The sequence below is a fragment of the Phocoena sinus genome, chromosome 9 (genome assembly GCF_008692025.1).
Source record: "Phocoena sinus isolate mPhoSin1 chromosome 9, mPhoSin1.pri, whole genome shotgun sequence".
Taxonomy (NCBI): Eukaryota; Metazoa; Chordata; class Mammalia; order Artiodactyla; family Phocoenidae; genus Phocoena; species Phocoena sinus.
Window position 1 is genome coordinate 62,347,407 of NC_045771.1, and position 25,836 is coordinate 62,373,242.

Here is a 25,836-nt window from a genome sequence, read left to right on the forward strand (position 1 = left end):
TTCAATTAAAAAGAAAACCTGGAAAAGTGGAAATGCAAATATGGAATAATTCAAAAGGCTACTTGTTTACTGGATGTATGTAAAGAGGACCCACTCCAAAACTTACTTTCCTGGTTGCCATCTAAAATAGGAGGACTATTTTCAGGAATTCTACAAGGTGCATTTTAATCACTATCCTCATTGTAATATGTCTACTAATTTTCCAGCCTTTGTACAGGTATTATAACAAAGCAATCAAAGAGAGAGGTAATGTTTTCATAATACGAAATGCTGATGCTAAGTTTGGAACAGGGGCGTATATCCAACTCTCTGTCCATTCCCCAGATTGGGGCAGGACTACGCCCCATTTCAGCAGGAAGTATTCAGAGCCCCATTCCCTCAAAGATTTGGGGAAAGTTGAAACAGAGTAGGGGCTAAAACCAAGTCCTCCTAAAAGTGAGTTTCTCTGCCGAGTTAATGATTAACTTCTCTAACCAAAACTTTATTCCCTTTCTTGTCCTGCACCGGTTCCCCTTCAAGTTTGAGGAATATCAAACAAAAGAAGGGATTGTAATCAAATACAACGTTATGGGGCCTTCGCTGGACAGACCCCTCCATATCCTCCATCTACCTCTTGTTTATAGAAAAACTTTAGCCTCCTAGGCTTTCCCCGAGTTCCAAAGAACAAATTTAATTAGAGATGCAAGGAAATGCAGAAACAAAGGAAAACAGTCAAGCAAAACAAAATAATAATAGTTTAGCCATTAAACAAAGTCAAGGACCTTTAGCTCCTCCTCAAGGGCTACAGATAATATTCTGAGACATATCCTTGAGCTGTTTTGCAGCTACTGAAACCCCCACCAGGTGGAAGAAGTTAACTGAAGGCTGATCACAAGCAGGTAGACCCCAGACTGATTAGAACCAGGAGGTTGACGATGTTCACTCCTGATTACCTCACCACCAACCAGTCAGAAGAATGTCCACGAGCTGATCACGTACCCCACAACCTTCTCTTCACCCTGCTTTATAAACCGTTCCTCGAAAGCCATCAGGGAGTTCGGGCCTTTTCTTTTGGAAGTTAGCTTCTGGTACTACTTGCTTGGTGCCCTGCAATAAACGCTGCACTTTCTTTCACCGCAACCCATTGTCAATAGATTGGCTTTGCTGCACGTGGGCGAGTCAACCCAAGTTGGCCTGAGTAACCAAAGAAGCCAGTTACAAAAGTCTACATTATCCCATTCTGTCCATTATAGGTAAATTCATAGAGATAGAAAGCAGATTAGTGGTTGCCAGGGTCTGGGGTAGCGTGGAATAGGGAGTCACTGGTAACAGGTTACAGAGTTTCCTTTGGGGGTAAGAAAACATGCTCTGGAATTAGATAATGGTGATGGGTGCATAACCTTGTGAGTATACTAGAAAGCACTGAATCATACACTTTAAAAGGGTGAATTCTGTGGTACGTGAATTGTAACTCAATTAAAAAAATTTTTTTTAAATGCACACACACACCAAAAAAAAAAAATCCTACCACATACGATAGTTAAGACAATGAGTGGGCTTATGTGCGCATGGCACAGTGCCCAGCATAGAGTTCCCATGGATAACAGCTGTTTTTATTTTCCACAATTTATGTAGGGTCAGAAAGACTGAAGGTAGGACAGCCATAAACATGGTTACATTAGCCTAACGTCTCTGCCTCTGATGTCCTCAGGGACATTCACTGCAGGGCCCTACCTCCTTCTCTGCCGTCCACCGCCTGGGGTTTGCACCGTTCCTCGCTCTCAGCTGGGCAGTCTGTCCGGCTCCCACCACCCAGGCTACTCAGGCAAGAGGCCCAGGAGTGCGCCTCCGACCCTGTCCTCCCTCTACAAGCAGCCCGGCTCTGCTCACCGCGCCCACCCCCGGAAACCAGGCCAGGAGACCAAGACACTTCCGGCTTCACCCTGGACCCACCCCTCTCTCCTCTCCAGGTGCTTCATCTTTAACCAAAGACCTGGTTTCTAGGGCAGAAAAACCTGCTTGGCCCTGGGCTGCTCTCACCACAGGCTCCCCATTGAAGCCCAAGATAAAGAGGCAAGGGCTCCCCCAAGGCTGGTTCTGAGGGCAGCTAACAGATGGGTGGCAGACTGCAGGTAGCAAGAGCTCAGGCTAGTACGTTGTCAGGATTTGTTCTCTCCTGCCAGCTTCTTCCTTCAAGCTGGAGCCAAAGTCACAGCTCACCCAGGATGGCAGCTCCTACTGGCAGGATAAAAATACCCCTCAGTTTGACTACTGGGCCCACCCCACGTGTGGCCAATTCAGCCATTAAGAGCAAGGAGAGAGGAAACAGGACAGAATGGCTGTGACTTCCCTGCAGGGAAAAGTAGTCCAAGGAGCCTCCCGCTTGCTGACACACGAACGATGCGAGATTTCAGGGCTCATAGGAAGTTCCAATCACATCGGTGCCCTCAGCATCAGCATGAAACCTCTGATGATTGGCATGAATGTTTCTGACTTTTATTGTTCATTGACTCCTCTGAGGATTTATGGGAGCTCTAGACCATTTCCTCAGGAAAAAAATTCCACAGAGGGGCATTTTCACAAAAAATTACATATCATCTCAGAGGATGTAGAAAACTCTTGATGCTAAGAGGTCCATAAATCCCTGGGCCAGAATAGACTCTATAGTAAGGCAGAAAGAATTTAGAACCCAGCCATCAGAAATAGCAATGAGGTGCTGGAAAAGGATGGAAGCAAGGATGTCATCTGTCCAGCACTGCATCCTAAGAACGCCTTCTGTCTGTGCTGTGGACAGGGGCACAGTGAGGGATGCTCTAAGTGTGAGACAGACCCTTGGGCACCCACAGTTCGGGGCCAGAAACAGCAAGGAGACACCTCGGATCAAAATCAATAAAAGAGCTCCCTGGGAAGTAGCTGGAGAAGGAAGCCCCAGAGAGCTGATATATAATCCAGCCTCTACTGGTGAGGCATTTCTAAAATCGATTGCCTCATCCCTCACTGGCAGAGGCGGCCTCTGTCGGGTTTTAGAGGTTTCCTGGGCACTTCCAATCAGCTCTCTGCTGGGCCACATCATGAAATCACCACCCTAATGCCAAAGCCAGCAGTTATCCAACGCTGAGGTTGTTGCTCCCACCGGGGGGTGGGGAGGTAGGTGGGGCAGGGTTCCTAGCAGTGGAAGGAGGACATCTCAGTGCCCTTGAACATACTGGAAGTGCCACCAGAGTGTCAGGCCATTGGGCCAGCGGGGAAAGGAAGAGATTTGATAGAGAGCCTGAGGGGCCCCGGAATTCCATTGAGAATAATCATGTTCTTCTCCAGGAGGACACAATGACTGTGGCTCCTCTTGAGAACTCTAGAGCCAGCATTTGGGCCTGTTGAGAGCCATAGAGCCCTCAGGTCAGTCTCTTACCGATTAATTATCAGAAGGCAAAGATCCTGTTTTCAAAGAGGTTCGTCAGTTGATCAAAGAAGTCTAACTGAGAGCACTGGAGTAGCCCGGGCTGTCTCCAAGGTCTGGCCACCACCTGCCCTCTCCCCTGCTCCACCCCCTGTCGGGTCTATACCTCTCTGCTTCTGCTGGCTTGGTGTTTCTGGTTTCAAGCCTCCCATTGCTTTAGAGTAACTGTGCATTGCTTCTGTTAATTTTGGTATCTACAGATTTGTCCAGCTTCAGAACCCAAACTCTAATGACTGCCCTATATTACTGTGCTAGATTCTATCTACAAAAGGTGTATTTAATGACTGGTCTAAAACCTCAGCTCTCAGTTTCTAGCAAACACCTTGAAGTAAAAGAAGGCTTGGCCCAGGAGTCAGGCAATGTGGGCTCTAGTCTTGGTTTTCCACTTAACTTATAGGTTTTTTATGTCCCATGGGTCCCTCAGTCTCATTACCTGGATATGAGCGGATTGGATACAAAGAGCTCTGTGATCCCTTTTGACTTTCCTGAAGTCAGCTATAGGTCGGCTGCAAGGGAGGGATCCTCCATGGGCCACTGAGAGCACCAAGCCTTCCAGCCCCAGTGCTGGGAATGACCTCAAAAGGGATCCCAGTGGGGTTCCTGGAAAACCTTCCAGTTCTTTAACACAGCTCACTCCATATCCCTCTGGAAAGACTACACAGTGCGTCGTCAAAGTCCTTCCAGTGGAAACTAGCGTGGATCACTATTGCATTCTCCTTCCCAAGGTCCATTCCCTCTTCCTCTAGTAATGGCACCCTAGCTTTCCCTTAAGGAACTATCTTCTCTCTATTCCCAGTCCTTGAGGGTTGAGCTCCAGGGATAGGCTCATGAAAAGCTGGGCAAATAGCCTATTTTTCACCCCAGTGGTTGACTGATGATTGGACCAAGGACAAAAGGCAGACTCAAATCAAGACTTTGGCTGGAGATGCTGGTGGCCTTTTGGCCTCCTTATGAGAAGAGTCTGTTGGAATGAAGCCACACAGAGGGAATCAGAGCTGGGAGCTGAAGAGGGGATAATTGTTGAGAACATCATCTGAGCCCCTAGATCCAGCCATGCATGAAAGCCTACACCTGGACTTTTTAGTTACCTGAGCAAATAAATCCACCCCCACTTTTTGTTGTTGTTGTTTAAGTGAGTTTGAGTTGAATTAGGTGTCAGTAATGTGTTCTTTGAGCTTTCTGCTTTTCTCATTCATGCATGCCCCTCTGTCAACGTTGCCAAATCCTAGCCAATTTTTTTTTTTTTTTTTTTGCGGTACACGGGGCTCTCACTGCTGTGGCCTCTCCCGTTGCGGAGCACAGGCTCCGGACGCACAGGCTCAGAGGCCATGGTGGAGAAAGAAGGAGAAGGATAAGAAGAAGTTGTGAAATCTAAAAGCTGCATGAAAGGCAAGGTCTAATGTAGTGCTGGCAATTAGCATTGTTGCCACCACTCCCTGCCCTGTACCCATCACAAATATCACTCATTTATAAGAATTCTTCTCAATGCAGAATTCTTGGCAGCCATTGCCAATCATTTGGAGTTGCCTCCAACCTGAAATCTATTTTCCAACAAAGCTAAAGAGACCTACATCATTACACTGGGACTGGGACTGGGACTGGGAGATGGTTTAAACCAAAGCAGAGGATTAACTACCATGGCCTGTCTGGAGGACACTAGTTGATCACAAAGACAGAAACAACTTTGATATACTGGCAAAATCCAACAGTGCTAATAGTTAGCCCTGAGCCACTGCCAGGGTCAGCCCTTGGGGAAGGGTCTCAGAGAGAAAAGCATAGAGTTTGGTTAATTGGCCCCTGGAGCTGAAGCATGGACAGGAGAGGTCTGGTGGGTGCCATCTTAACCCAGAGGGCTAGGCAGCCTTGGGGGGGCCCTCTGCCCTGGCCCACACCCAATGTCAACACATGATGGTGAGCCCCACCTACACGCCAACTGGCAACTCAGGGCTCCCAAGGCTGCCAGTTCTGAGCAGGTAACATTTTCTTGGGCATAAACCTCTGATAACAACAAGTGCTGGTTCTTTCTAAGTTGGCACATTTCTAATTCTGAAGCTGACGGATGCTTTTCTCACTCTCCCAGAACTCAAAATCAACTTGACATTTCTAAAATTACATTTTGAAGGCGATGAATCTATAAAGTGCAAATAGAAACATGCTGGCTCCCTCCCGTAAATGTGAATATTCTTTCTACATTAGCTGGGACAGGGGGAGTGGGGAAGGGAGACTTGCACCTCCAAAGGATGACAGTGTTCAAGGAGCAGGTGCTCTCTGAATGTCCCTGAGAGTTCAGAGCAGCTTCACGACATGGGATGAAAATTAAGCAGAAGCAAGATTGGGCACGAAGAGGTGAGGCACCTTCGACTTCTAGACGAAGACAGCCCGGCCGCGAGGTGGGTCCCAGAGGAAGCCCCCTGGCTGGGCCGGCACACAGGACACTTAAAAGAGAATCAGGCAGAGCTTCCCTGGTGGCACAGTGGTTGAGAGTCCGCCTGCCGATGCGGGGGACACGGGTTCGTGCCCCAGTCCGGGAAGATCCCACATGACACGGAGCAGCTGGGCCCATGAGCCATGGCCACTGAGCCTGCGCATCCGGAGCCTGTGCTCCACAACGGGAGAGGCCACAACAGTGAGAGGCCCGCGTATCGCTAAAAAAAAGAAAAAAAAAAGAGAATCAGGCGGCAGCTTCTTCTCCTTAAACTGGAGAGGTGTTCGAAGGGGCTTTGTGTGAACCACGATGGAAACACACCTATCAAGAGGGATCAAGAGCCTGGCCGAGAGGACTGCAGATGGGACAGGGAATTGAATCTTTTTTTTTTTTTTAACAAAAATGTAAAAATCCAGGGAGAAAATGCCTTTTTTTTTTTAAATTGTAGGAAAGGCTGTCCAGTGACCACAATCCTCTTCTCCCCTTCACCCACAGATCAGCCATAAAATGCAACCTGTTAGTATTTAAAGTGATCCATTCAACAGAAAAGAACCCCGCACCCCTTGCCCTCCGCCAACCAAGCTCCCTGGGCCTCCAGCCTGGACAGAGGGAGTCAGGCCCTCCTGCTTCAACGCCTTGCAGTGGCTGCTGTGGGTTTTTACAGCTGCAAACAAATGTGAATGAAACTATGAGGCCTTAATCAACATTCCACACAGGGCAGGTCCATTCAGCAATCATTAATCCAGTGCTTACAAGGTGCCTCCAGGGTGCTCATTAGTGGGGAGACAGAGAAGATTTGGGGAAATAGAGGCCTTGTTTTCTGGGATTGCAACCCCCGGTGGTAGAGGCACATGCAGACAGCACAGGCCTTCTGAGGAGATGGGAGACCAGGGACAGAGATGAGAAGCAGTCATCCAACGGAAAACTGCGGGCTACACTTTGAGAGGTCCCTGTGGGGGAGACGGGGTCTGAGGAAGCTCCTGAGGGGTGGATAGCATTGTGAAGGTGGCTGAGGGCACGGAGCCGGGCTATCCTGGGTGGAGTGTGCGGCAAACGCACAGGCCGAGAGAGAGGGAGGCTTATGGGCACAGCAAGCCCTCCTGTGGTGTGGGGGCAGGGTAGTGAGCTGGGGCCCTGGGGAGGTACACCGATCTTCTCTAAGACCACGAATGCCAGGCCGAGGATTCTGCTAAATGAGATTCTAACGAAAGAGACCCCTGTGGAGGGCCGTGCTGCTCCGGCCCGGAAGTGAGCTCAGCTTAACAAGCCACATACGCACCGCCGAGTCCCCGGTGCCATCTTACCTGCGTCTCCTCCCGCGCAGAGGAAGGAGCGCTTTCCACGGGCCGGGCGCCAGGCTGGGCCTCCCCTGAGCTGGGCAGGCCCAGCGTCTCTGTGCACGTGGAGAAGTGGCCCCAGGAGACCCTTTAGGGGCTGGGGACTGAGGCTGCAGGCGCAGCAGACACCTCCCAGCCCAGCTGAGCTCGTAGAACCAAGGCCTTGCTAGTCCGTCATAGACTCCGCCCCGACTCAGTGAAAGGCGTGGAACACGGGCTTCTGCGGATGTGTGTGGCCTCTCAGCCCATTACCGGTGACACGGGCGGGAAGAAGAGGCGGCAGCCCTGGAGTCTCTAACGAAGGTGGATTATCTGAGTCGCTTATGTGCCCGCACGCAGAACTGCCACCCTCACCCCTGCCCGCGCTGGCAGGAGTCCCCGCCCCTCCCCCACTGCCGGACCTGGGAGATGCATGGGTCACATCAGCAGCTTCGTGCAGGTGGGACCCGTCCTTCTCCCCCGTCCCTCTCCAGCCTCTACTCCCACAGCACCTCCCCACTGAGTCCACACGACAGACTCATTTATTAACTTGACTTTGCATGTCAAATATCTTTTCCGTTTAATTAAAAAACAAAACAGTTAATATCACAAGGGGCTCCAGAAATACATGCTTTTGAATTCCAGCCATGGAGAGGACTAAAGGAGAGCTGGGATCTGCAGATGTGGCTGCTTTCCGCAGAGGGATTTGTGCAGCCCCGACAAGCTCACTGCCCGTGACAGAACCCACCGCACAGCAGGCAGGGGCCGTGGGACAGAGTCTTTGGTCGGTGAGAGCGTCACCCAGAGCTCTCTGGAAAGTGGCTCGGCATGAAGTGGGTGTCTCCCTACAGCCCCCCGCTAAGCGGGGACACGGGCAAGGGGGTACAAGAGGAGGCATTTAAGCCTCCCTAGCGTCCCGCTGCCTCTGAGGCTGTAGGCCACCTTATTTAAACCTAACAAAAAGTAGGTTTATGATTTGAACTTGGACCTTGTAGCAGCCCAGTGACACGTCGGCAGCCACGATGCAGTTGTGGGCAGGAAAACGGTGGGCCTGGAAACTGCTCCTAGACCACCCTGTTATCGTCAGGTCCACATAGAGAACACACAGGAACCCTTTAGACCAAATAAAAGTAAATAATCATACCAATATAAACAGGGCCTTTGACCCTTTCATTTTATTAAAATGGCACGTAAATATTAAAACAGCATACTGATCGCTTCCTACATCTGCAAGCCCCCGGGTGTGCTGATCTGGAGCCGCCTGTGGGCTCCTTCCTGGAGGCTGCAGACTCATGCATTCAGCAATTCATGTTCTTTGTCGGTTTTCCCAACAGCATCAGGATTTGATAATGGGTCGAGATCGGCGAAAAGGCTGAACCAGGCAGTCAGGTCCGAGGAGGGCTTGGCAGGCTCTGGGGAGAGAAGAGCAAACGTGGGCACACGTACCTTGCTAACTCCCACCTCTGCCAGGCTGCAGGCAGGTGGGTCCAGGTGCACCTTGAAGAGGGAGGGCGCTCAATCCGACAAATCCCATTGCTCTTTGTCGCTAATCCTTGTTAGGGTATTCCATGCCCCCCCGCGTTGGCCGGTTGGCTGAGCAACGTTTTTAAACCATGGTCTTTACACAGTTCAACGCACAGTGATCCTTTGTGTTAACCCACACCTGCACCTCCACCCAGCGATGGCCACAGCCCACAGAGCTGCCTGAAACCCCAGGCCCCATGCTTCACCACCACCAGGAAATATCAGTCATTTCAGAAATCAGACTGAATGTCTCAAGCAAGGTGCTTCCTGGAGGAATCTTTTCAAATCTGCTGGGTTAAGAGAAACACCGTGTGTCACTCTTTTCAGCCTTCAAAGCAACAGGTCCAGAAGTGGGGAGGGGGGGAAGCAACAGGTCCAGAAGCGGGGAGGAGGGATGGCACCTAGGCCTGACTGCCCCTCTTCTCTCAAGGTCACTGCCTTCTTTAACCCTCTCCCATCAGAGGAAGGGGGCCTGTGACAGGCCTCCCCTTCCCCACTGGGCTCTAAATTGCCCCCATACCCCTTACACTCCAGCCTCAGTGGAACAGCCTTCAGCTGTCCTTTCACCGAACCACCTGCCCTAACTTCTTAAGTGCCACGATTACAGAGCCTAATTATTTTCCAGATGAGGAGAACATTTTCAAAAGAGTGCCTGATGCAAGTGATTTACAAATAAGTTGGGGGCTCCTCTCTATATAAATCATTCCACATGAGAATCTAAGTTCATTCGCTTGGATGACCCATGCTTTTTTTTCTTTCTACAACGGGTGGCAGTATCAAAAGCATAAAGTAAATGTCTCTCTGACAGGTTATCCTTCTAGCTGAGAGCAGCTAGGAATGTGCTTGCCATCTGGTTGAAAAGAGTCTCAAAAACTATTGGTAGCACAAGTTGCTAAAAGTGGTTATATGACACTGATAGAGAATATTGATGGGATTAGACCAACATACACAGGGCTTTTGATCTTTTCACTAAAAAGCACTTAAACATTAAGACAGTATACTGATCACTTTATACTTCTGATTCTCCTCCCTTTGTTTTTCAAAGTCTCTTGTGGATGTATTATTTTATAATGAGATAATAATGCAGCTATTACAGAGATAAGCTATTGCAAGCAAGACTAGTTAGTAACTGTGCAAGTTATTATTATGTAACATTAATTTCACACTGTGTGCAGTTAGCCCCCAAAACACTTGGGTTATTTTGATATGATAAACTGAGACTTCAGAGATCTCAATACAGCTTGGCGGGAGTGGGGGAGACATCATTTTTTTTTTAAAAAAGGGAGTAATTTCTCTTTCTTTAGTCATGTAGGAGGTCACACAAGGAAACTGTATGGGGCAAGATTGACTTAGGAGGATTAGTGTGTTCTTGATAGAGAACATCAAGATAACTTAGATAGGGAGGGTGGGAGGGAGGGAGGCGCAAGAGGGAAGAGATATGGGAACATATGTATATGTATAACTGATTCACTTTGTTATAAAGCAGAAACTGACACACCATTGTAAAGCAATTATACCCCAATAAAGATGTTAAAAAAATAAAAAAGAAAAAGAAAATAAAAAATAAAAAAAGATATCTTAGAGACAGCACCAGTGAAAACACCCTCCATGCTCACCCCCGCTTCCCAGCACCTTCCGATGGTGGGTGTGGCCCTGCTGTGAAGAGCCAGGTAACTATACCTCAGGGGCTTGGGGGTCCTCACATTCCCCAGACCTCCACTGTGGGAGGGAAAACCAGGTGCAGCTATTTGCACAACACCTAAAAAAACATCAAGGGAATGCTTTCTGATGATAATAAAATTGACACTTCCTTTAACTTCCTGTGGTCAACATAGGGAAAGTGGGTGATGACCAGAGAAAGAGAGAGAGCTGCAAATACAGATGAGATCTTCCTCAGGCAGATGTTTTGTCTCAAAAGAACAGATTTCACAAGTTTGAAAGGCCCTCTTTTGACAACTAAGACACCTGGCTCTTCATGAAAAGCACTAACCAAATGCCTTGTCTGGTGGAAGCAATGGTACTTTCAGCTAAGGATCGCCAACCTCAGTGGCCTTTTCTCCCTTACTGTTGTCACCCAATCTTGGGGAGCACCCAGTCACATGGAGATACATGTTTGAGTCTTCCTCATTAGATTTGATAGAGGGAGTTATGAATTAGGACATTAAGCCAGGAAAAAAGTTAGAATGTTAGTTCCTAGGATCATGCCGAATCTCCACCCATGCAGCCCCTCCTTTGAACCCAAGGTGCTCACAGGGAAATTAGTAAAGAAATAAAGAAAAGGGTGTGAGGCCAGTGAAAGTGAAGGCAACTGTCATTTAAGGGGGGATAGAACACTGTATTACTTTTCACTGCAGGGCTACTGCCATTTGGACTGCTTGCCTTTGGTGCTGGCCATGGAGGAGAAGTAGGATTGACATTGCTCTCTGACCAGCCTAATGTTCAAAACCAGAGGTTGTTAGATCTAGGGAAGGGCAGTTACACTGCCCCATCAGTTCCTGGGGCACACACATGGCTCTCAACTCCGATAGCCTTCAAAGAGAGAGAGGAGGGTGGTGTGCAAAGACCCTTCTCCCATGTTCCTCATACCCGGAATATGTTTTAGGGGAGAGTGGATATGTATAATCATGCCCACCTTAAGAGTATGGGAAACTAGGGGAAAGACTGCATTTTGAAAAGCAAATGAGAAATTGCTAAGGCTAAAGCATGTTTGCTTTCAGTTTTATACCCATCTTTCTTACCAAGTGACATCATTTCATGGTCACACCAAAGATTATCAATAGTGTTGCAAGGAAATCAAGTGCCTTGTTTTCCTGTCACAAATGAGGAAAGCTTAAAAAAGTGAACACCATTAAATGTAGCAACAGAACTAGGGAATGGCTGGTCTTCTCTACTTCCAATATGATCCAGTTCATTTATTTTCCATACAGCTAATTTAAATTGGGAAGTTTAGTTAATACAGAGAAATAAATGGCAGTCCAGTCCAAATCTACGAGGGGAAAGAACATCCCCTTAACTTGATGTCGTACCCTTACAAATGACATTGATCTTGTCTAACCCACTGTTCTGAAAGGCCCCCCTGTGCTCTGCCTGCCCCTAATGATTAAGAGGCATTCAGCAGTCCTGCTTTGGGGGAAGCAAGCCTAGTTTCCCCCCAGTATTTACTGTCTGTGCTGGATGTTTCAGCATGACTCATTTAATTCAGAACTTTACCATATACTTCTTTTGCACGTCTGCTTTAATTCTTCATGTGTAAGTCCTGTCTTCTCAACGAGACAGGGAACTGTTTCTTCAATGTGCTCCATAACACCTAATGTGGTACAGGTAGGTATGTGTGGGTTAAGTCCATTGTTGATTCTCATTGTGAAACGTAGACCATCAGATGAGGCACCACTGTTGGGTCCAAATGGTTAAAACTGTATCCTTTCACTGGGATGCTCTGGTCGCAGTGTTTCCTACAGAGAAGGTTTTGTCTCCGATAAGGCCCCCATGAGACATCACGTTTAGATGGCAGAGTTCAGCTGCGGCAGTGAAACCAGATTCTGAAGCAAGCAAGCCACTCAGTAGATGCCACAAAAATGATAAGATGTAATGCCGTTTGTTTCCCCTACCATTCTAAGATTTGTGATAAGGGACCTAATTATAGAATCATACTATATTGATTAGCTTGTACTTTTGTTTCATCTCCTAGAGTTCTGAGCCCCTTGAAGGCAGGGACCATGTATTATTCATCTTTACGTCCTTTAGTGCACTACCTGGCACACGATGGGTATTGAAGAACTCTTTTAAATCATGAGAAGTACACTTACGAAGCTTTAAGAGATGGCAAAGCAATGCTTGGCGCAGTAGATGCTATAATACTCACTGGATGATTATTTCATTTTAGGCAAGTAAACACAAACGTCCCTATGAAGACTAACCAATGACAAGTGAAACAGGTGGCCTGTGACCTATTTATTGGGTCTAAAATAATGAAAACATAGAGGGTTTAAAAAGTATTGTTATCCATTGGAAAGGTACTTGAACATGTTGTTAACATAATTCACAAACAACGAAAAGCACCAGATTTTAAAGGAACTTTTTGGGAAGATGGAAATGTTCTAACACTAGACTGTGGTGATGGCTGCACAATATAAATTTACCAGAAATCCTTGAACTGTCCTGTTACAATGGGTGAATTTCGTGGTATGTAAATTATAGTTCAATAAAGCAGTTTTTTAAAATGACCAGTATTTGGTGTAATCCAGGAGTAACATAACCTCCCTGTTTCCTAGAAAATTGGCCCATGGGCATTTTCCTTCTACACCCAAATCACATAAATAGTGGTAAATGTAGAAAGTTGAAATTGGAGTTTTGTCATGTGCCAAATAAAGCTCAAAGAGGTAGCATCTAACTGGGTCAATTTTACCTTTTTCCCTACAATCCTCTTCTGGACACCAAATGTCAAGACCCACCTGTGCTCTGCAGAGCCTGTGTAACTTTTCATCAATGCCTGCAGCCTGGCCGCCATCTCTTAGGGCAGTGGTTCTCAAAGTATGGTGCCCGTGCCACTGGCAGGGGCATCACCCACTAAATCAGAATTGCTGGGGGTGGAGCCCAGGGAAGCACAAACCCTTGGCAGCTGTCATGCAGTGTCGTGTGAGAGGCCCTGCCACAGATGGTCCCCAAAGAGCTGCCACGGTCACCATCTCTGTCAGGATCAGGGTCATCTTGGTTGAAGCCAGAGCCGGGACAAGGAGAGAGACCCTCCTCGGAAACAGTAGAGGTCTGCTTTCAGGACCCCACCTCCCAGGTCCTGGAGCTTTAAGCTCCTTGACCTTGTCAAGCTCTCTGAGTTCAGGGAGGCCCACACTTCCAGAAAGATCCTGAACAGATGCACAGAAAAGGCAGGTGAGGGGTATGGAAGTCCACCGCTCCCGGATCTCTGAATGCTATTTGAAACAGTGGGAACACGAGAAAATTCTTCCCATTTCAAAAATATGCACAACATTTGTTTTTTAAAGTGGTGGCAGAGAATGCTGGAAAAGCGGTGGTTCAACCACTGTCTTTTTCAGAGTATAAAGTGGAACACTTTCCTTCAGGAGGCAGAAATAAAGCCACATACCAAAACGGAGCTCCCCTCACTTTTTGTGATGGGCATGTTCCCAAATGGCTATAAACAAATAAAATGACTGTATATCAAGTCATATTTTTAAAGTACCAGAAATACAAGTTGTATTTTTAAGCCTATCATTTAAAGGATTATAATGGCAGACTCCTTTATAAAGACAATGTCTTCTAATTGGATTCCTTTGTAACTATGGATTTTTGAATATTGCTCATCGAAACGCTCATGAACATGTGGAAGTGATATGTGGACTGTGACATGTGGAATCTATGGGTTTGGGGGCTTTCTCTGCAGCATAGGACGTGGAGAAAAGGATGAGGGTAAAGACATCCCCCTTTGGGGACTAAGATGATGGGGAAAGTATACTTCAAAGTTTCCCATCACTATTCCCTTGTCCCATAATGTGAAGCAGAAACAGCAGCCAGTTTGCCAAATCACAATCTCTCCTCAGAACAGCTATTAAGCATAAGTCTAACAATCCAACTATATGCACATGAGGGGAGAAAATGCTACAGTTGTGACACCAGCTCTATACATATATTTTAAGCAAATACTAAACTGAGCTGCAGTTTCACCCTCACTCGTAACACTTTGGGAATTATTTAGGGGAGGGGTGCAACTAGGGTAATTATGGATGGAACACCAAGCCAGACTTCAAAGGTCTTGGCTTCTATCAGGAAAAAAAATGCTATTTAACGAGAACTTACTGTTGCTAATATTCCTGTAATTGCCTTCAACTGTTCTCTAGTTGGTATTAATTAGTTGGCTGAGGCGTTTTTAACAGGAAGGTGTGGCTGGAAAGATGTCTCCCCATCTCAGAGAAATTGTGTCAGGAGATGGGTGGTGAAGAGTGGAGGCAGGAGAAGCTGAGAGCTCTGTGAACAAGATGCCGAGACTAGCCGTCGGCTCCTGTGATATGTCAACTGTGCTACCCGTCTGCAGGAAACACATATAAAATTTTATTGCCCCCCTTTACTTACATAAGGGAAAATATAAATCAGCCAGAAATAACACCGGCCAGCTAGAGCAGCAAGTAAAGCCAAAATAATACCACCCAGAGCAACACTTCACCATGAATGTAATATTTCACTAACTGGGAAAGCAAAAGCCCAGGCTGGGTTGACGAGCACAGCCCAGGGCGCTCTGGGGTGGGGTTGGCCATGAAGGGGAAAGTGGGAAGACCATGGTCTTGGTGGCCAAGCACCAGCCTGCTGTGCACACCTTCTCTGAGCCCCGGTTTCCATACCTGCAAAGGGTGGATAAAAATTCCTGCCTCATTAGGTTGTTGTATGGATAAAATGGGATCTTGGTGGTGAAATGAGGGAATACAGAGGCTGTAAAGAGCAGGCCCTCAATAAATCTAAGTTGAATCTCGATTTCTGAATAAGTCAGCAGACATGAGAACCAACCCCTGAGATTGTCTTAGGACTGTTTTCTTTCCTATTAGTGATTCAATGTCAGTTGATCTCTCCCTTCCTTCTTGCCTGCCATCCATCCATCCATCTACCCATCCATCCAGATGTCTCTGTCGAACATCTCTTCTAGGCACTGAGCTATGATCGGGAAATATGATGGTAAGCAACACAAACATGGGCCCTGCCCATGACGACCTTTATAAAGCAGACAAAAAATTAAATCAATTTTACAATGAGGTGAAATAAGAGGAGGAATGATTAAGTACTGGGTGTAAAGGGAATGGAGAGCAGAAACACCTAACACTGACTGCGGGGGGTGTCCCTGGAGGAAATGACACTGAACAGGAGAACCTGAAGGATGAGAAGTTAGCCAAGCAGAACAAGCAGAACATGCAGGTGGGTGGAGTGCTCCGAGAGGAGGGGAGGGTCAGACTCCCTGGAGTCCAGCTTACAGACGTAATAAATACATGGTTCTCCAGCTGAACCAGGTCATTGAGTCATGCTAAGTAAAGGCGTGGGGGGTATGGGCAGTGATGAGAACGGGGCAGGCCTTAAAGGACTTTGTAAGCCAAGCTGAGGAGTTTAGACCTTATGTGAATGGTGGATAAAACCACAACAGCTTGGCAAGTCATGAGACCTTTCTGGGGTCCCTTGATTTCCTCATCTATAAAGTGACGGTAGAGTAGACGGTCACCAAGGTTCCTTCTGTGGACTAACGGAGGCGCTTAAATTCTGCAGATACCCAAGACCTCGGGATGTGCCCAGCAGGCTTAGAAAGTGCTGCTTCTTTGATGGAACAAACAACGCCAATGGCTCACGCTCTGTGTTCAGGTTATCTTTAAATGCGGCCCAGCAGCCTCTTCTTTCACATTATTCCATTTGAGTCCTGGAAATATGTTAGCCTGGAGCAAGGCTAAGCCAGAAACAGCAAGAGGAGAGCTCTGGTTGAGAAAAGGTGACCCTAAGAGAATGATCACGCTAAGCTTTCCATTACACTGGCTTGAAATGGAAACCCACCCAGATGGCAAGAGCACCTCGGAATCAGGTAAAACAAAAGGATATCCAGAAGGAACAAAGGGCTGTATGTTTGTGAGAATCTGGAACAAGACCCCTAACTTTGGTTTGCAGAATCCTAAATTAAAAGATGGCCTGGTGCACTTATTTTGAGGAGATGGTTATCTTTTCAGTATCAGCCTCTGTTTCTAAATTAAATTTTGGATGTTGGTGGGGAATTAAGAAGAATGTTTAATGAGGCCCGTCAGCCTTGCCGGGTCTCTACCTCAGGCAGCCCCTCTGGCTGGCCCTCTTCCTACTCACTTTAAGAGGCCTCAGGAAGGTACAATTTTCTCATCACTGTATGACACAGAAAACCCCAGCCCCTATCATGCTGGCAACTTCAGAAACCCTTAGAAAGTCTAGCTAAAATTAACTCCTTAAAATTTTTAAGCACAACTTGATCCTAAATGTAAGTTCCTTTGTTTTGCTCTCCTAGAGGCTGAAGTAGGTGGGGGAAGGAATATATCATTGTTCTCTTACTAAATTCCCCTTCCTTTCTACTTCCCCAGAGCAAAGGAGAAGAGTGAGGACACAGGCCAAAGAGGAGAGGAAGGCAGAGGAGAGCAGAGAGATAAGGAGGCGAGAAGACTGAAGAGGTGGAGGAGGGAGGGGGAGGGAGGGGGTTTGGAGTGCGGAAGGGAGCTGAGGTATCTGCAGCTGTGGCCTGGAGCCATCCACCTCTGTCCTCTGAACACTGCCCCTGAGGATACAGCTCTGCCTGGACCTTACAAAGAGCTACAAAGGCGGTGGAGAGACTGAGCTAGACAGCACTACAGTGAATGAGGGGGCGATGGCTAGCACAGGCGCAGATTTTTGTAGACAATCTCGATTTCACATATTCTATTCTGGAATGTCACCCAACTTTTGCGGTTGACACAACCCTGCCTTCCCACACCCACATGCCTCCTGCATGACTGCGTGGTTCCCCCCCACCCCCGTCCCTGTGCACACCCAGGATGCCCAGAGCCAGGATAACAGTCTTTATAAGCCCTGCTCCTCCAGAAGCACCCAAGGCAAGGCCTGAGGGAGCCCGTCCGGAATCACGTTTGCCGTCAGAGACGTGGTACTTGGAGGCAACAGAACAGAATGGGGAAAGGCATGGATTCCGGAGTCTGGCGGCTCAGGCCCACAATCCGGCATGCCTCCTACCAAGAGGTATGATCTCGGGCAAATTACTTACTGCCCTGTTCCTCAGTTTCCCAGGCTGTAAGCTGGAGATGATGCCAGTACCTGCCTGGGAAGGGTGTGGTGAGGATGAAGTAAGTTAACACACGTAAAGCACATGGGAGTGCTTGGCCCACAGCACATGCCATAGGGAGTGCTGGTTCTTATTATTTTACCACGATAAAGGGCAAAGTCACAGAAGCAAACAGTTTTAGACCACAGCATCTCTGAAGTAGGGGTTAACCCAGGGATAAGAAGATGACATTTGTGGAAAAGTAGAAAGCTCCTTCAGATGACTTGGGTCTCTCCTGATAGATTATTTAGTGAGTCTAATACCTCGTATTACAGATGAGAAGGCAAAGGCCCAGAGAATGAGTAGCCTGACCAATTGCTGCAAAGTGAGTGCAGGGAAGGGAGTTTACAGAATAAAACCCAGGCTCTGAACTCCCTACCACTGTTTGCCTTGCTGAGCCAATATGCCAATGAGCCTTCCTACTCCACGTTTAGTTTGACTACTTACTTATATCCGTGGTTTATTTGATTTAGTTTTGGAGAATGATCTGCATAATCAGGGGAAGTAGTTTCAATATGAGGTGTCAAAAGTTTAATAATTATTTAGACTCTTTTGCAATTCATGTGTATAGATGGATTTTCTAAACCATGGATGCAATGGGAAAAAATCTAGAGCCAACCTCCACCTTTTGCTCTTTTTTCAGGAGGTTGGAGGGAGTCCTGACAAAAGCACAGAATATGGTTAGAACTGGATTATGTGATCAATCATCGAAGCAGGGAGCCCACTCTTTATCTGTACACGTGTTTGGAGGGTTTTCTGAATCAGAGGGCATCACTGGGGCAGAACTGTTGGGGCTGCCTGCTGGTAACCTGTAGGTGTATAGAAGCTGAATGGGCTTCCTCTTTAAAACACTGAAGTTCACTTTTCTTTCTGTCATTTTGAGTTCCATAGACATTCAATTTATGGCTCTTGGCATACAAAGGAAACAGGATAACTCAGAGGTTACAAAAATAACTCCTTTAACATTGATCTTGGTAGAACCCCAGCAGAGGAAAGGAAACTTTTAGCAGCCAGAATGGTCCCTTTATGGTAAATCAGATCATGTCCATCCTTGGTCCAAGATGCTGTGATGGTTCCGAGTTCTTCCAAAGGCTATGAGGCCCTATGTGGCCCTACCCATCTCCTCTCCAAGTGCCTCCCTCTCTCACTCCATCCCCGGTGCTTCTCCTGCAGACCCTCGACCATACCTGATCTACCCTGTTGTTCCCCCAACACTATCTCTGGCTCTACTTTTTCCTTTTCTCCACATCGTTGGTCACTTTCTAAGCTACAGTGTAATTTTATTATGTTTACTGTTCATTATCTCCTCTTCATTAGAATGTGAGTTCCAGGAAGGCAGAAGCCTTGTCTGTTTTGTTCTCAGGTGAATCACCAGTGCCTGGCGCCCAGAGGACTCAATAAATATTTGTTGGACAAATGAGAAACTTGCTAAAGTACTACTGGGGTGGTAACCTCCACTGAGACTGTTTGCCTGAGAAATAAATGGCCTCCCTTTGAAGTACCTCTTCCTCTTTCCATAGCGCGAGCTTGCATCTCTCTTGCCGTCAGATCACCTCCCTCCCTCCTTAGACCCAAGTGTGGTCGTGTGCCTTTCTCCTGGCCATGGGGCAAGGCTGAAGTGCAAAGCCCACAGCCACCACACTTGTCCTAGCTCTGAGGTGGAGTTCTGGGGACAGCGCCCTGGGCCTGAGCTGAGATCTTCTTGCTCTACCTGCTCAGGAAGAGGGCATTTGGCTCTGACTTCTCAGTGTCAGCCTGGGGCGCTCACAGTAGAGTGACACTTGGCCACACCAGCCAAATGCTCTTGGGCAGCAGCAGGGGCCCTGGTGTCTCCAAAGCGGGGGGCGCCAGGGGGATTCATCCTCCAGCACAGCTGGGGAGTCTCCAGCAGCCCCCATCTCTGAGCTGTGGATCCCGCTCCAGTCCCTGACTCTCCCACGCCTTGTTAGTGCTTCTGCCACAGGTGGGTGGTGGTGAAACCCAGTCTTTGTCAGCCTTGCTCATCTGAGGTCCCAGCAAAAGAGGTGGTGAAACCCAGGGGTGAAAGTCGGGGCAGAGATGTAGTTTTGGATTGCAGTTATCCCTCCTATCTCTAACTCCATTACTGAGAATAAATGAAATGGCTACAAAATAGGACTCAATAAGGACGATGAAAGGAATCACGTATTTCATAAAAAAGAGTGAAGACTTTTCTTTTGGTCTTGCCTACCAACTCTTGTCATGTCCGTGATCTCATCTCCAAAGACCTGAGGTGTTTTTTTGTTCTTTTTTAATTTAATAGCCCATAATTACTTAATCATTCCAGCTCTGCCACTTGTTCTCAGCTTTAAGTGCCAGATAAACACGTTGTTTATTAAAGGAGATAGCCTAAATTCATGGAAAAACCAAAAGAATTTGAGAATTTCTTAACAGTGATTCCTGTCTTACAATTAAAGCATGAAAGGAGGAAAAAAAGTGTTGAACTACTAAAATGGTTTCCTTCTCAAGGTTTGTTTGTTTAGAAACTCAAACTTCAAAATTTAAATTTCAACCTGAGTGTTAGTTTTTGCACTCGAAATCAATGTGCTCCCCACATAAGCAATTCTTAACCAGTATGTGGGCTGCTGGTGAGACTCGGAGTACCTTAAACCCTTACCAATGTTGCCAATCACTATTGATCAGTGAGAAAACTCTACTTCTGCCGTGGTCGGGCTTCAGGGGACTGTTGGGACATGTGTTTCAGGCAGAACAGGAAGAGCTGAGCTGAGGGCATACTCAGGGTACTGGTAAGCCCGGATGAAGAGGAAAAAAGCACCCAGAAAGCTCCGTGTCTACGGGAACGTGGAGAATGTTGCCTCATGAGTATGTGGGAGAACTCAGCTAGGGTGAGGGCCAGAAAGAGATAGCAAAGTCAACAAGCCACAACCGTGAAGGCAATCTGATCCCTCAAGTGTGCCATGAAAAAGTCTAAAATCAAAGTAAGACAGTAAGACTGAGAACCACCCCTCTAGCCTTTGATTAATAGGAAATGTTAACAGGAGGAGAAAATTATGAGAAGAAATAGATTTTAAACCCTAATACATATCTTAAAGCTGGAACGTGATTCTGAAATTTGAGCTAAAGAGTCACTGAATATAAAAGGAAAATTTAAAAACAAACAAACAAAAAAGACACCGGCTATATTTTATCTTATAAAACACCAGTTTTATAAGATAAAACCCATAAAACATTAAAAAAAGATAAGGAAAAATAGGCCACTGGATTTCAAAAAACAAAAAATGAACCAACAAAAAAACCCATTTCAATCCCTGTGGTACATACCTTCCAGTGAGGCCTGTAAGTCTTTCATATTTTGATCTAGAAGCTGTGAAGGAAGGAATCCTGAGCCTGTCTGGGGCTTGGGGTCTGGCTCTCCTGGGGCCGCAGTGGGTGCTGGCTCCTTCACCCGACTGTCTCCAAACACAGCAGCCCACTCTTTGCTGAACTCGCCCTCTTCCAGGGAGGAAGCGTTGAAGATTTCACTCAACAGCAGCAGGTCATCTTTGTCAGCACCTTCAGGTTCCAGGGTCCCTGCCATTGGGCCCAGGCAAGCTGATCAAAGCAACAGAACACGAAACATATCACCACCAAGGGCCCAGGCCCTAGGGAATAAATGTAGTGGGGGTTGGGATGGGACAGACCAGGTGATGGCTAGATTTTTTAAAAAGTTAATCAAAATATAACTTAATTCCCTTACAGCCTCTCAAGAAATTTTGGAATTAAATTTCTAGTCCCACTGAAACCAAGCAATACCCTGTGAGGACTTCCTGGGGACAGCCCCACCGCCCATGTCCCCTGCCTCTTGTTCGTATAAAAGCTTTAGTCTCCTAGGCCTTCCCAGAGTTCGAAAGAGCAAATTTAATCAGAGAAGTACAAAAACAAAAACAAAAACAAAGGAACACAGTCAAACAAGACAAAATAATAATAGCTGAGCCATAAAACAAAGTCAAAGACCTTTAGTTTCTCCTCAAGGGTTATAGATAATATCCTCAGCCATATCCTTGAGTTGTTTTACAGATACTAAAACCCCCACCCAGTGGAGGAAGTTAACTGCATGCTGACCACCAGCATGTAGACAGGTTGGAACCAGAAGGTTGATGACTGAGATTCCTGTAACATCACCTTGTTACCTTACCACCAACCAATCAGAGAAGTGTATGAGTTGATCAGACACCCTGCAAGCCACACCCCTAAGCTTGCCTTGAAAACCCTTTCACTAAAAGCCATCATGGAGTTCTGGTCTTTTGAGCATGAGCTGCCCGTTCTCCTTACTTGGCTCTACAATAAATGCTGTACTCTCCTTCACCACAACCTGGTGCCAGTAAATTGGCTTTGCTGCTAGTTGGGCAAGTGGACCCTTGTTCAGTTCTCACGCATTCTCTTTCCTTCAAAGCAAGTCCAGTTTCTGAGCATCATTAAAATTGCTTTGAAATAGTTTCCACAAAATTCTAGAGTGTTGGTTTCTCCTTAATATAAAAGCACATTTACCACCAATACATTTCTCAGACATGAAACAAAGCCAGGATTGAAGGCATGTTGGAGATCTTAGTTCCTTGTTTATATAGCTTCCCATACAAGCCCAAAATTCACAACCAACACACCATGTGGCAGCCTGCCCTGCCAACCAGGATGAGAAGGGGAGCCTCACCATGCCCAGACTGACCCAGGGAGATGGGAGCAGAGGTATCAGGAAGTCTAACAATGACCAAGAAAGACATCCTTGCTTCCTGTCTCATTTGCGGCACCCCAAGTGCATAAAACAAAGGAAAAGCGGGTCTGGTTTGCCTGAGGGTAGCGGTGAAAGAATGACAGGAAAACAGGGCAAATCACACACGGAACCACTAGAGGATGAGCTTCACAGACCAAAGACACAGCCCTGGAGGGTTGGAGTGAGCACTGGACCAAAGGAGGAGCCCCTGGACCTTCCTTTACTTGCTGTGTGACTTTGGCAAGACCCTTAACCCCTCTGGGCCTCTGTTTATCATCTATAAAATTTTATTAATAATGCCCACTTGAATATCATCAGGAAGATCAAAAGAAATACAACTGAAACCTCATTGCCAGTCCAAAAGGAAGACTTTTGAGATTCATTCTTAGAATATGAACAATGACAAACTACTAAAGAGTGAGTACAAGTAGAATGGGGGCATTACTATCACAAATCCTATAACCTTTCATTGAGTTTTCTACATATTTTGAAAACCAAGAATTGATAATTTTTTTAAACTCTGGCTTTGGTTATGGTGTCTAACTGCCACTTGGAAACTACAAACATTTTTGTTGTTAAGTCATGAAGAGAGGGAACAATCATGATTTACATTTTCTCTGAGCTAGATGGTAACGCTGACACTGTCATATTAAGTGAGGTGAACAGGTTTCCCTCAAATATATGAGATAATTTTTAAAAAGCCTTCACATGAATTAGATAAAGCTCTTATATCTCTGTTGGCTTTACTGGATCTATTTTCAACAACACTTTATAAAAAGATCTATGATAGAGGGGATTTTGGATGTGCTGTGCAGACTGGCTATCCATCAGGGAGGGGAGGGGTCCAGGCATGCTCGTATCACTGTGGTTTAAAAATAGTGGCGAAATGCCACCTTAATTGGACAGCTGTCTAATTTAAGCATTCTTCTTGTTTGTGTTATCACAGAGGTTTGCACTAAGATATAGCCTGTAGGTGTGGTGGTGAGAAGATTGGGAAAATGGCATTTTACTAAACAAGCTTCTGAGACAGTTCTGTAGTGACAGAGTAATACAGGAACCACTTAGGCCTGTGCGTGGTAGGGAAGGCAGGGCAGAAGAGGTGAGGCAGCTCACTGCTGTGAACAAAGGAAGGAACCTCGGCTGTGACAGGGTGTGTCCATCAACATGCATTTGGGTGTCCTTCCTCCCTCCCCCTCAGTCTCTCTCAGCATCACCCTTTTTACATCTATTAACTTCACAAATCTCTGTACTTCCTACTTTCAGTTGGGACCTGAGTGCCCAAATCTTTTCTCATGGTTTACTTTCTGGCCTGACTGAAACCAGATGATTGCTGAACCAAACTCCTTTTATTGGAACCAATTCAAGTCGATGTACAGACCCTAGAGAAATAGATGACTTTAAAGGAACATTGAAAATTATGTGCATTCCTCCCAAAGTCACTTTACAGCTCTCCACTGAGTCAAAGCCTCGGGGAGCCCTCATTGCTTTCATCTAGATGTCAATCCAGGGAAAATCACAACCAACATTAGCAACTACAAATGATAAACCTTGAGAGCCTTTCAAAAATAACCACAGACTGGAAGAGCTCTTTGTGTTTACTGTTTAGGTTTTGTGCGATGGTATTTAGAGTAGACCTCTTTGGGTTTTGCTAACTTAGCATCCCTTTCTTCCCCCTCTTTAGTTTCCCTTCGGGGAGGACACTTCTCCTCTGATCCTGGTGAGATACCACTTAAGATGCCTCACCACCTCATCCCAGGTGGATGTGTGACCTAGGCTGGCCAGAGTCTTTCATTTCTCAGTGCATGGTGACTGGTTCAGGGATGGTCTTCCCTGAGTTTGGAATATGGAAGCTGGAAGGAAAAGGGGCTCTCTTCTTTGGGATTCTAAGTTCTAAAGATGCAGAACTGAATCTCCCAGTGATGATGGAGCCAAACAGGGAGGGAAGAGTCAGAAACAATCCTGACAACAGCCTTGCTTAAAGTCAATCCACCTAAGTTACATGGACCAATATCCATACATTCTTTTATTTTCTTTTAATTTTAAAGCTAAACTATTTAGAGAAGGATTTCTATTACTTCCAACCGAATGATTCCCAACTAATAATCTATCCTATCCAACTCAGATTTAGTGACTGAAATAAGAAAAGGACCCATGGGGAGGATGATACTGTCCAGAGCTAGCTCTGAATTGAGATTTAGTCTAAGGTCTACCATTGAATGTGGTCTATTACTTAGTGTCCTGGTTATTTAACAGTTAAAGCAGGCTGCACTGTGGATATTTTCTCTTTTAAGAAAACTTGTTAGCTGAAAGCAATGAAACTGACACTGACTTGAACCTGAAAACAGGGAAACCTCCTAATTATTGCCCTGATAATTAAGATGCTTGAAATTACTGTACATAACTTGTAAGAAGATCACAAGTGAAAAAGGACAGGTTTAGGTCTGTAACCAGACAAGTCAAGACTTGAAAAATAACACTAGTCAGTTGGCTCTTAAGAATCATGCTATCATTTTCTCTGGAAATAATTCAACTCAACTGTGAGAAAATGAGGGCACACAGAGATACGATAAGCTCTTTGAGAGAAGCCTGGTGAGAGTTACAACTGGAGTCACGGCCTCCACCGTGTAGATGAGCAAGCGTTGCTCCTGGGTTACGGAGCCCCACCCTGCCTTTGTCTTAAAGAATGAACAAAGAGATTGCAGGGGCCAAATCCACAGATACTCCTCCAGCCCCCTTCATGCCCTTGCTGGCTCTCAAGTCTCATGTTTACTTTCCTATCAGTAACCCAACCACAGATACTACTACAAAAATAAAGGGCAACACACGTGACATACTCAAATTCTCACTGCTTGGCCTCCAGCTCTACGACCCTTCATGCACTCCCTCATCCTTTGCAAGATTAGCCCTCCCTATGCTCTCCCCATGCTTGTGGGAGCCTGCTCTGCTCCCAGTATTATTCCAACATCAGCATCTGTAATTGTTCATTCTCCAAGGCTTCCTCTCCCTGACCTCAGGTGTGTGCACAGCCAACAATGTCAATCTTCACTTGATGGTGCTGTCTCTCCCCACACACCCCCTGTCAACTTACTGTCCTAGTTTCTTCTTTCTTCTACAGCCACACACTCTACTTTGTCACCACTCTTTTTGGGGCTGTCTGTAATCAAGTTCCTGCCCCCACCTACACTGAAGTGGCCCTCTTAAAGGTTAACAGAGAGATCCTCATGGCAGATTCCAAGCCCCTTTTCTCAGGCTTTGACCTCTGTAGCACTTTGCACTAATGCCCGCTCTGGAAATGCTGTCATCTCCTGTGAGTCCCCATCAAGTGGCTCTCTTGGATGTCCTCCTATCTCCTTGATAATACTTTCCCTGCTGCCTCTTCCTATTCTGGTTGCCCTTAAGATTTCTTCCTAAGCCATCATCTCTCTCTTCCCTACATTCTCTACATAGAAGATCTCATTTGTTCTCATGGTTCCAGCGTTGCTTGGGAACATTCTCAAATCTCCATCTCCAACTCCAACTTCTTTCTTGAACTTGGATGACAAATTCCTACCTGGGGGCCCTTAGGGGTTTGCCCATTGGCAAACCTGCTGGCGCTCC

The 25,836-nt window shown here is 46.4% G+C and overlaps 1 protein-coding gene across 11 annotated transcripts in view; it reads right to left on the bottom strand.

The window, feature by feature from the left end:
• Positions 1-8,322: 8,322 nt before the first annotated feature.
• The window catches only part of ICA1 (islet cell autoantigen 1), a 145,309-nt gene continuing 127,795 nt past the window's right edge, over positions 8,323-25,836 (bottom strand). For 10 of the 11 annotated variants that reach the window (XM_032643877.1, XM_032643872.1, XM_032643875.1 and 7 more), the window contains 2 exons: positions 20,814-21,083; positions 8,338-8,589 (listed from right to left, as the gene is read on the bottom strand). In XM_032643877.1, the coding sequence (XP_032499768.1) occupies positions 8,468-8,589; positions 20,814-21,083 (392 nt within the window). In that variant the 3' untranslated portion in view covers positions 8,338-8,467. Of the gene's footprint in view, positions 8,590-20,813; positions 21,084-25,836 lie in introns of all 11 variants that reach the window. The other variant, XM_032643867.1, reaches the window with a different exon arrangement.